The 12523-nt window shown below is 42.1% G+C and overlaps 1 protein-coding gene across 2 annotated transcripts in view; it reads left to right on the top strand.

The window, feature by feature from the left end:
• The window catches only part of LOC119437494 (uridine-cytidine kinase 2-B-like), a 96260-nt gene extending 84834 nt beyond the window's left edge, over positions 1-11426 (top strand). For both annotated transcript variants that reach the window (XM_037704500.2, XM_037704502.2), the window contains one exon: positions 2056-11426. In XM_037704500.2, coding sequence (XP_037560428.1) covers positions 2056-2165 — 110 coding nt within the window. In that variant the 3' untranslated portion in view covers positions 2166-11426. The remainder of the gene's footprint in view (positions 1-2055) is intronic.
• The last annotated feature ends 1097 nt before the right edge of the window (positions 11427-12523 follow it).

The raw sequence follows: 12523 nt of genomic DNA on the forward strand, positions 1-12523 counted from the left end.
AACTGAAACCATCATCCGGGAAATCTTTACGATGGCGTGGGGGCAACGATTGAGACGTACTGAAGGCGGTCAATAAAGTGTCAACTTCACAAGAGAATGCATTTCGCGCCGCTGTTATAGCATTTTTTGTGCATTGCAGCGACGTAGCGGCCGACGCCTAACCCAATGCGCGTGCCCAGCCGATTGTGAAACTCATTTTGCGGCACATGCACCACCGCAATGAAGCAGTTAGAATTATCACAATTTCACTGCATATTAATGACAAGTCAGGAAGCTTGGCAAGCTTAGGCTTACCGGAAGTTTTATTTCCAGAAGGCGGTCAGCCTTGATTTCTTACGTTCACGGCAAGCAAAGGCGTTGCGCGAGTCTCACGGTCTGTTAAAAGAGCCATCGCAATGTCATTGTTGTGGACTCTGATAACTTTTCTGGTGAGGTCAAAAGGATCCATTACTTTCACAGCAGTCGCTGGAGTCAGTGTGTCTTGCAGATTATCATTTTCCCCAGACGACAAGACGTTGGCATCATGTTGACAACAGCAGCTGCTGCCTGCGGCGTGGCCATGCTGGCCTCATGTTCAAAGCTATCTGCGATGTGGGCAAAGTGCAACTAGGGCCGGTAGAGTCGTATGCGCTGTGCTTTCAATGTTTAGTTCACGTTGAAGCGGCAGACAGCACGAAGGTCGATTCACTCGCTGCAGCTGCCACGCCTCCTCACCCCAGCGTTTTGACAGCGAGTTTCCACGGTCATCGAGTGAGATGTGTTCATGTTTACCTTTGTGCGCGACACCGTGCTTGGTAATTTAGTTAGTAAGCGAATGTTTACAAGCTCATACGGCCGATAAAACTACTACCCTTATTCGTATAGCTGTCTACTAATTTGCTATCGCAATCGACGCTCTGCCATTTGGGCGAAACTGGGCAATTTTTTTCCTTCCACTTTCTGCCTCGGTAACCATCTGTGCCTTTTCCTCGAGAGAGAGACATTTACGCTTCTTCGTTGGCTTAGCCAACGATTGGACACCACAGAGGAAACGGCAGCAATTGTGGTGATCCCGTGCAGTCTCGCACAGGCGCGTGATGACCACACGTGGCTATGGTTTGCCATGGCTCAAATTGGTACTTTGAATTTAATTTCATTCGCGAAAACCTCTTTCAAGTGGACGTACGATCGTCACAGCTTTGGAAGGGCTTTCTAATTTGACTAATTCGCAGTTCTAATTTCAGTTCAGTTCCAGTTTGCTTCTCGAAAAGTTCATTGGAGCGAAAATACTGAATAAAATGCTTTTGTTATAAAGATACTTTTTTGTATTACTTTCTAGGGCAGTTGACGGGGAATCGGAAAATCTTCTTTGTGGCGGAAATTTCGTAGTAGCGACGTTCGTTGTAGTGGCGTTCGACTGTATGCGTTCCCTGCCATGCAAATCCAAACTGTGATGTCCAGTTCGTTGACTTTACCTGGATAAAGAAAAACAGCGATTGATCATGACAGATATGATAGACTGCCTGGATGAAGTGTTGTTATTGATAAAAAACATTTAAAATCGGTAACGTACAAACTTTGTTGCCTTGTTTTTTGTTTCCTCTCTGTCGTGGTTGATGTCATTGTGCCTTTTTCAAGATGACGTGTGGTTTGGCACCAACTTTTTAACAGCATGAACAGACTGAAGACATGGCAAAGGAAATAAGTAATAAAGGACGCGACCACAGAGTAAACTTGAAGAAAAGACCTTTCGGCTCCCCTGACGTTCACAATCTTGATTGTGAGCAACGCTTGAATCAGTGGAGCCAAAACACCCTTCCTTGCATTTTCTTCTGTGGTCAACGTTCTTTATTTTTATTATGATTCTTCCCGACCAGGCGGCCTTCCATCAAAACTTTGACTTAAAGACCCGGAGAAGGCACAAACACCTGTGTGGATTGTGTGAAACTGGGAATTTTGAGCAACTTGGCCCAGCTGTGTATCCATTTAGCACCTGCTTGCTTAACAATGGCAATCTGCAACAGCCAGTCCTTGCAATTTTATTCACACTGGGTTCTTTCTCACCCCTTTTTGCAGTGGCCATTGATTTGATTGTGCAGACAATTCAGGAGCTGCTGCATCATCACCACAGCCGTGGGGAACCCCTGCCTCGATCAGGTTCCTCCTTAGCCAAGCACCCCCACTGACCGACTTCTGGGATGCTTGCTTTTACACGTGGCAAAGGTTACAGAGTGTGTGCAGTGTACATTAGTGTAATGTTATTCATACAATAAATACAGGCTTGGTGTTCAGACTTTTGCATATGATGTGCTGAGTATTCATGAATTTTGAAGCATTTAACCGGTGTGTGTTTTTTGTATGCACAGTGACAACAAATAATTTGCCGGCGATTGCAAGGTTTTGCAACCCATGGCACCTGCCCGCTAGCTGCATGGAAGCGTGACCACTGCTGCATTAATAACTGGCTCTTGGTATCATTGGATACATCTGTGGGCTAACGCAGTGCCATAAATTTGAACTCGCGCTCTACAGGCTGTGTAGTACATGCTTAAGAACGAAACAGCATGAAATACACGGGGATGTAGAAAAAAAAAGTCAATGGCGCAAGTGATTCAGTGCTTGTGTTGTCTACTTTTCCATGTCCCTGTGTTTCTCGCGCTGTTTTTTTCTTAAGCGTGGGTCTATACCAACATGTCCAGCTTTCGGTCTTGCTGTGCAGTACAGTAGAACCTCGTTGATGCGATCCCGTTATGTACGATTTCCCAGCGCCAACGTTCGCGATCGAGAACACAAAAAATGACCCAATAGAGTTACGTTTATTTTAATTACCGGTTTATACATTCCCGGAAAACACAGATTTTTCAGCACCAACGTTCAGTACATTGCCAAACTGCGATCGTATGATACGTTTTCCGGCTGCTAGACCCCATGTAAACAATAACATCCGCGAGACACGCATTATCGAGAGCACTGTAGAGCCGTCCGCCACAGCAGCTTCACCACAATACTCGCCCACCTGTCTCACGTGAAAACTCTGGCGTGCACTAAATTTCTTATTTCGGTACCAGGAAATCTTCCCCCGGGGTCATTGCACACCGCATTCACAGCTATCACCACCAACTCTATTACGATAAGCATCTTCGCCTATCTGTTTTACAGGGCGTGGAGGGTGTAGTGCCATTCTTAGCGTACTGCACTTTTTTTAAAAAGTAGGCGATAATCCAAACGTACTGCCGTTCCCTGCTGCAGGCGGCATGATGTGAGCTTGATGTTTCGCTTCAGTAGCATCCGGCGTTGCCTACCACATCGATTTCGTTTCGGTTTCCCATTGCAGTCTTAAAACACTACGCAATAGGAAAACAATAAAATATGTCTCGGGCCGCCGAAGCCCCACCAGCTCGACGTGTGTCTCGTGCCACGTGTGCAAATATTCGCACAACACTTCACATTACGTAGATGTCAACTACAGTTGAGTCTGTCAAGTTTTTTAGTCATTTCGGTTCGTTTTTTTTTTCTGGTTAGTACGTTTTTTTCTCGCGTCTTTTCCCAAAATGTATGAATGAGGTTCTACTGTAACTATGATCAGTAAAGTGCACTGCTGTACAAAGCAGTGTACATATGGCAGAAAATGCTTATTAATTAAGCACCTATTAACTTGCGATGCCGAAGACTCCTTAATTTGGAGATATTTTTCTAACACACTGGCTCATTCAAACTGGACAAGCATAGGAGCACCACAAATCAACTCTGCAAAAGTGGTGCTAGCATCCAACCAAAAAGAAGCAGCTGTTTGTGTGCTCAATGCACAGCACTGCAATTATTACTTGGTAACAAGGTACCACAGTAACAACGTGCACAGTGTTTCATGCTGTGTGGCTGTGAGAACATGGCGTATTTACGCCCACTGTTCCATGTTGCACCACATGCAATAGTGTGACTTGTACAATAGGCACAGCAAATGCAGCAAGCAGGTTGTCTCGTTTTGATTCAATGCGAGGCATGCAATTTTACAGGCGCTTTGGAAGCCATCCTTGAGCAGAATGAAAGGGCTTTGATTTCAAATGGCTGACTACATCACATTCAATGGCGACATTGCCAGCTCGCCGGCTGATTACGAAATGTTCAAGAAATGTGCTCAGTTTTTAAAAACTCGCGTATTCAAGTAAAATTGTGTTGGTGCAGTAAACATTTATCAACCCTTTGAGGGTCACTGCCATACATTTATGGTGGTGACTGCACCATTGAAAGAATGCACCTTTTTAAGGTTAAATGTGCTGCCTAGCATCACCCTAGAGGTGCTGCTACATCCTGCAAGTTCTCAAGAAATTTTTCTTATTGTGCTACGACATCTCGACTTCCATGAGAACTGATTTTTTACTTTGTGCTTTGGTGAGGCTACCACTGTGCTGGCTCAAGTGTATACACGCTTTGTCTTGTTTACTGCCACATGCTCACACTTGCACTTCTGTGCTTTAGATTTGTTATTGTCATGTGCCATTCTGGGTTATGGGCATCATGAAAACTTATTTTCAATCCCGTTTGTAATCTCGCTAAGTGTTACTGCGAGTTACTGCCGCGCATGGTTCTTCATAATCCAACAGTTGCTTTGTTTACAAGCAGGTACTCACAAATAGATGATATCACTACACACGAGTTTCTTTTCGGAAGATGTGCAACAGCTGCTTGTATCTCATTTAGTGACCCAACAGATGCCTACTGCAAGTTTCTCACTTGCTTGGTTTTTCTGTTGGGAATGCAACCAGCGAGCTTACATGGCATGTCTCACTTTCGCCCTGACTGCACGTGCTGGTTTTTTTCAGAGCGATTTCTAAGATAGAAGGAAGTCCTGAGAATTTACTTTATTTGTAAAGTACTTATATATACTGGTAATATAAATTTTTTTCGTCACTTTAATGTCACTTAAAAAAACATTTCTTGGTTTTCTCTTTAAATATGCCATTGTGAAAATTTTATATCTGATATTAAAGAAATTGACACTGGCACGGGAAAGAGGAAAGGGGCGGGGGGGGGGGCACATTTGACATGCACAAAAAAAAACACAACCGTTGAAGGGTTGAGTGTTTTTGTCCCTGCAGTAATAGTACTTAAAAATCTAAATTAACAAGGGCCACCATTTTGTACCGATGCCTACCTCTCAATTCAATGCTGCTCTGATCATCCACCATTCCAGGCCGGCTAATCCCATTGATAATGCTGGCAGAACATCGCTCTGACCTCTGACGAGGCACGAAAGCCAAGGTTTTGCTTTAGTAATTCAAGCTCTGCACTTCTTTCAGCAAGCAAAGTTTGCTGCTTACCTGCATGGATAAAAGATAGCAATTGCAGTGCTGCTTGTAGCGCATGATTTGAAAGGTTAGATGCAGAACACATGGACATAAGAAGATGACAAGGGCAATGCACATGCCAACACAACACAAATGTGGCATTTGTATTGTCCTTGTCATCTTGTGTCTTCTTTGAGTAACCTTTCATACCATGAATCCTTACCAGCTCACTCAGCTTTCTGTCATTCTTTGCTTGTAGCTGTTTATCCTCACTTCTTGGGAGGAAATTGTTTCTTTTTTTTCTGTGTGTGTGTGCAAAGTAAGTTCCTAAAAGCATGAAAGCTTTAGTTCAACTCGAACTAGTAATTGCCATGTGTACCAGCAGATGACCTGAAATACAGCAGCACTGTGCATCACATTACAAATGTATTGTTGAGTGCCTGACTGCCTATTGTTGCCAAGTGTAATCATTAGGGTCACTCGTAGCATAGCTATACATTTAGTGTAGACTGACAAGCACTGGAAATGGAGACTCGGGTTAGAGAGCTGGCTCATAGCAAACTCTTGTTTTGTTTGATGTAGATGATGAGTGCTTGAGGTTCATGATGGAATGCCAGCCCTGTCCTCTCATCACAGTCCTAGGCGAGCACTTGAGCTCCAGACGAAAGTTACACTAACGTCGTAATCTGTAAATGCACTCCATACAACTGCACCTGTGTTAAAGCGATGTGCAAAGCATTTGGGGGGCTTGGACTTTCTGTTGTTCGTTACCTTTACAGTATCACGACTATGAGATGAGAGAGAAAGGCATATGATGCATTGCCGAGGGTGCCAGTGACAACACTTGTAATATGCCAGCCACAAGGCACGAGATTATGAAAGTCATTTCAGTTCATTGGGCTAGCTGAGAGGCAAGATTTACCATCTTGCCTCTCAGCTAGCCTTTTATAAAGAAAATTTCTTGTGCATGAGCTAGCTGATATGAATGATTCAGCAGTCAGCAGAACAATGATAGCAAGAAGCATTGCATTAGGCTCATCTGAAGCGCAACTGTTAAGATAAATTCTCGGGTAAGTATTACAGTTCGAGGACCCTGGTTTCACTTTCCATCATTCAGTGCACTGTTATGCTGAGCTTCTGGCAAGATGAACAGATTTTTGAAGTATTATTCAAAAGTATCCTGTGCCTTCCTTTGCATTCTTCTCCAGTCATCTGCTGAACCCTACTTGCATCGTATATAGGCTGTGAAGCTGCTGATCTGACAGTGGATTCTAACTGTTTAAATAGTTTCAGTTAAGTGCATTCAAAGCAAGCTCACTTATCCGGAATAACTGCCAGCTTACCTCGTGAAACATACATTTCAGTGAGGCAGCTGTGAGATGCGAAAATGAATCCTATTGCAGCTCGCAAGGCAGAGGTGACAGTCGGCACAGTTTACTCATTATCAATTACACAACACATTTACACCATCCTCACACTTTTGTAATAGTTGGCATGGGGTTTTATAACTGTGGAAGCACAGATGTAGTCTGCCCATAGCTGCATAATGCAAATCTGATAACAGATACCATTTTGTGCCCTGAATGCTTATAATATACCATGCTTTTACTTTTTTTAGTTTGCTTATTTTAAACAGAATTTTTCTAAATTTCCTATGGCACACCTCAGAATCTACTCGAGGAGATGGGCAATAATTTCATGAGGAATACCAGTAAATAATTAGCTAATGAGCCAAATTTTTTTAACCTCTCTGCTGTGCTGTTATTGATGAATTCATTGCAGGGAGTTTTTAAGGCATTTGTAATTAATTTTGAAAGTGCACAACACCGGTCTTAAAATGAGTGGCCTAAGACTTGCATCAAAATGCACTGTTCCACTTACTGTTTTGATAAAACACCTTTCTAAGCAGTGCAGTGCATATTTAACTGGAACAGATATCTCAAAGCTGCTGCCTGCGTCTTAATTCCTTCTATGTAAATATTCCTTGTGAATTCACCAGCTTAATTTAGTAAATTGCAATACGTGCCTTGAAGTTATACGTAAAATAATTAATCGTGTTGACTGGTCAAATCATTCGCTTCAATTTCTTGCACAAATGTACAGCTCTTTTAAGTAATTCAGCTCAAGGAATGCTAAGAATTGTGCTATCGGCTACAAGTGGTTTCGAAATATTTTGTTCACATTAAAAAGATGCCTGGTATGCGTAATGCAGTACTGTGTCATTGGCAATAAATGACCAATGTAGGCCATATGTAGGCGTTGTATGGCATGCTTGGCAGTCCTCTAGGCTGTCCTTGCAAAATGTCAAATCAATGGCTACACGTCAAAAATTGAGTGCCTGAACGGTGATTTGTGGAAGTAGTGTGCAGATTCTGTTATGAAATCAATGTGTAGACCACATGTCAAGCACCACATTCTTAGACTTTTCCACAAGAGCGTATTTGCACATTTGTGGGATGCTTACCTGCTGCATGCTTCTTTTGTGCTTACCTTGCAAGAATATTTTTAAAAGCTCCATACTCTGGTCACAAAATACTGGTGACCACTACAGCTTGTTAAGTACTGCAATTTGGCCATATTATCCTCGCTTCCGAATATTTAGGCTGGTGGTGCTTCATTTTGAATAGCGAGCTTTTGATAAGAAACAGTATTTTGCAAAAAAAAAATGGTGAAGATAGCAATGCTGAAACTGCCATTGTGGAGTCACTGTCTTGCCTAGAGCATTGTGTGCTAACCATTGCGTTCTAGCTACGAGTGGTTTCATTTGGCAAAAGTGCTGCAATCTTTGCGCTTATTTTCAGGCGAGCAGTATAACCTAGATATCCCCATGGTTGTGGACTACACCATCTGTGACAGCCTTTTAATGCCTTGGGTTGCAAAACCTAACGTTTTGTTACATCAATGATGGTTTGATTTTACTTGTACTGTATAACAGGTCATTCTGAACCATATGTAGGATTGACCTTGTATAAGGATACACTCTATTGTTTCCTGGAAACATCCTGTTGAGTAGTGTTTGACACTTGCTTCTTGTAATGTATATTTTTGCATGTTTGTGTTTGGCTACTTGTGAATATATTTTTTTTCTCTACAATTTCCTCATTGCCTTTTAAATGCACATGCACAGTGGTGGACTGCCCATTCATCATGTTTGGAGGGGTATGAAGTTTGTGCAAAAACGCCTTAAGGACAGAGCAATGCAGCAAGTTGGTTTATTCTCCTGGTTGCAGTCCCTATAGATGAGAGTTTCGCACTAAATTTACTAGAGGAAAATCTGGCAATACAATTGTTCAGCTACCATGGGAATGATGAGTAGTGCATGGAATTGTCTAGGAGACATATTCTGAAACGTTCCACTTCGGCAATATTTCACTCTTTGCCTTCAGATGCGCGCTGATTGGCTGGTTGAGCAAAATTGAATGACGTCGGGCTCAATCAGTTCATTCAATTTTGTTAAAACATCCAATCAGCGCGCACCTGAAGGCGAAAAGCGAAATATTTATTTAGCAATACTGTAAGCCTTTACAGGCTCATACAGGAGTGGGTCACAAGCAGAACAGAACAAAACCTCGTGGGCCAAAACAGGAGAAAGCAATGAAATGCAGTAATTTTTACAGCGCAAATAAACAAGATACAAACAGAACGAACAGATCAAAGAAAACAGTGCAAGGCAGATAATGCAGGCAAGGGGTAAGAGCTGCGAAAACTGCAAACGTGGTGATCAAACAATCGGAACATAGTTGCGCAGCACAATGTTGTAGCAGAGCACTAAACAATCGCTAGCAGACCTACTCATAGAAAAGTACACATATTTTGGTTTCAAATTGTTTGATAGAGTCAACATGCGCAATTCCTTCTGGCAAATGGTTCCAGGCTTCAATTGCAGAGGGAAAAAATGAATATTTAAATGTGTTGCAGCGAGTGGAACGTTTAAGAATACATCTCCAGTATTCTGGCTTCAGCTGTTCCTTGTGGTTTTACTTGTTACACTTGATCTTTCTAAATTTCCATATTTATTACCACATCAAGGCAATAAGTTCCTGCTCACATGCATAATTATTTCAAATTGTTGCTTTTATAACAAAATTGTTTGCCAAAAATGATTAATTTACAAAGTCACTAGGTCATTTGAAGTTGGAAGAACAAAGCTTAGGCAAATCCATGCACTAACCGTAATTGCCTTGCTTGCTTAACCGCCACACTCATAGTTTCCATAGACATTAATGCCACAGTTCCCTCTAGTAACTTTTGTAGGAAACTCCTTGCTGCAGATGGCCACGGTGCTGTTGCTTTCACTGCAGAACACACTTACTTTCATGTATGAAATGCCTGCATTCACCCATACTCCATCTCATTCTGATTGGGTCAACTGCAAAAGCTATAGGCAGCGCAAGTCAATGACGGCATTGTGACTGGCGATGGAATCAGTCCCAGGGTAAAGTTGATTTGGGTTTGTTTTGGTTCACTGGGTAGGGCACACGCCACCGCCTCACCAATCTCGACAGAAACATTTCTTATGATCTTATTTTTTTTTTAGCCATCTGGCATTCACATTAATTGCAGAATTCCGAAAAAGCATGTTTTGAATTGTATGTACCCAGCAAGTGTACGACTGCTTAGAAGCAGTCGCCTGATATCTAAAATGTCACAACCATAATTTTTAAATGGAAATATGTAAAAAGTGAATGAAACTTGTACACTTGCGAGTTTTGTTGTGTTTTTGCAGTTTCAAATTTATATTGATTGTTGGAGCCAAATTAGGAAGCAAAAAGCAAATGTTTTTGATAAAGTTTGCCTGCTAGTGTTGTCATTTGAGAAAAGTGAAGAGAATTGCACCACGAACATAATTATCGTTGCTTGCAAATTGTGGCCTTTAGGAAATAAATTTGCAAGAACTGTGTTAAAATGGGAATGGGGCACTGTTTAGCATGCAGTCCCTCATAACCTTTCCAATTTGTAAGGCCACATCGATGTGGGCCATCAGATATACAAGTGCATCCTTGGAATGCTTACTCAGGGTATTTGAGTGTCCTCGGGTAGTCCTTGACTGGCCCTCCACCAGCCATGCCAGGATCCGCATGTGCAAGTTAATTCGGAGCGTATTTCGATTCTTGTTCCGAGTTCTCTCGTTACGATAGCTGCTGCTTTTCTTGATGGAGCTGCAACAAATAACCACCTGAACACATAAAGGTAAGAATAATATGTACTATTGTCATGGAATGAAGTGCATGAATTCAGGGGTTACTAATATGAGGGCTCATTTCTGCAATCTCCAGTTTGTGTTAAATCGGCGTAATTTTGGCTCCTATGCATAGGCCAGAGTTGATGCCACCTATGCGTATTGGCGTGACATTGCACTCTCGAGTGATTGTGCTTATTGGGTGTACTTTCAAATTTTCCTGTCTCATTTCCGTGAGTATAGTACACTTTATGTACTCGAAGTTGATGCAAGAGCCACATGATTTACTGAAGTAGCTGTTTTCTTTTAGTATCTGCTAAACATCCATGTTGCAGTTGTGAATTGTAACCATATGTGATTCAAGAAGCTCTCAATCAGGGGTTTAGTTCTGGTCTTATATGGTGTACATATGAAATGCTAGCACTGTTTAAGTTGCACACAGCTGTGGTGCCTTTGGCATGGGTTTATAGAAAAGCCATATTTGTAAAAAAATGCAGGTTTTTGATCTTTATTGCTTAAAATGTAATTTGTCAAAAGAAATAGGTCTGTCTCCTTCCTATTTGTAGTCACCTGTCCTGTATGAAAATGAAAAATTTTCAACTTCCGGGAAAGTGACACTTTGTGAGGATGTATCTTGTAAGCTTTTCAAACATGCCTTGGTAGGGTGCATTGAGGATGTGCATTTCAATTTGTGTACTTCTTGTTTATTTGAGTGAACACATAACTGTTCTCTGTAATTGTAATCAGGTATCTTTGCATGTCAATTGAAAATACTAGTTTTATTATCACCTTTGTGGTTTGTATAGTCAATGTGTCCACTTCTCTGCATCACCATACTCAGACGCAAAGCTGTATTTCTTTTTCTTTTGTAGTAATTTTTTTAATGCAAAAGATGAGGACTGTTTGTGGAATTTATTGAGGGCCTGTCACTGAGGTCAAGGTGCATACAGTGATAAATAAAGTGTATTGAATGAGTGGCTTGACTCTCGCCTCTCATTTCAAGTGCATTGTACATCTTGAGCCTCTCGTCTGTACACAATTCCCCATCACAAATACTGTGACTTTTTGTTGATGGGCCTAAATGTTTCATTCAAACTTCAAATTTCAGGATTATTTGTGCACACTAAATTTTTCAAAAAGGTACGAACATGGTTCAGTGTTGCCTGCATGTCGGCAAAAGTCCTTCGTTCCATCACTTGTCTCCCAATCGCATTATCAAATGGCTTTGGGTTATGTTATAGACTGCTCTAGTCAACTGAGGCAGGCTGATATCAGCTGCACCTGGCTAGTTTAGGATAGTGTATTGTTTTCTTGAATTGTGATAAATTTGCCACATGATATAGAAAAGAAAGCAGTAAAATTTTTACTTGTGCGAATGAGGACAACACAGTGAAAAAGACAGGACAAGCACAAGCATGCAACTCCGCATCATCAAGAACTGTAATGATGTCTCTCAAAGCATCTCTCCCGAATGGGTATAATTCTCCGGTATATTAGGCTTCAGTCTGGTGAACATGAAGGCACACATCCCACTGCGCTGTCCAAGCTGGTGTTGAGCATCTGCCATAGTTGTAGCTGGTCACGAAACTCCGCCGTCACTCTATGGGAGAGCTTGATATGTCGCATGAAGCTGCCGCGCTGCGGCACCACCGCAGCTGAGAGGCCACCTTTCTCCGTGTTAAAGGGACCGACAACCGATATTTATGGACCCAGTTTTTTATGGCGCAACGACAAGCTCACCCTCGGTAGTGTTTACACCTGCAGCGGTGACTTCCAAAAGTGCGTGGATATTTTGTAAGCAGAATTTTTCGATCTGAGCAGCCTCTAAAAAAATAAGAGCCCCTTATCCAGCAACGCTGAGAAGTGATAGCGATGCCGATAGCCCGCCTAGCAAATGTGAAAGCCGGCCATCGTCCTGCTTTCACTGGAGGAAGTGCAACTGTGGTTAACCACTATTATTGTCACCTTTCCAGCCACTTTTAAAGGTAAATAGACTGGTACAATAAGTTTGTGTTGCTGTACAGACCTTTCTGATAGCTGCACCGCGTTTTTTCCCCCAAGTACACGCCTACGTCATGGC

This window comes from Dermacentor silvarum, chromosome 1, assembly GCF_013339745.2.
Source record: "Dermacentor silvarum isolate Dsil-2018 chromosome 1, BIME_Dsil_1.4, whole genome shotgun sequence".
Lineage (NCBI taxonomy): Eukaryota > Metazoa > Arthropoda > Arachnida > Ixodida > Ixodidae > Dermacentor > Dermacentor silvarum.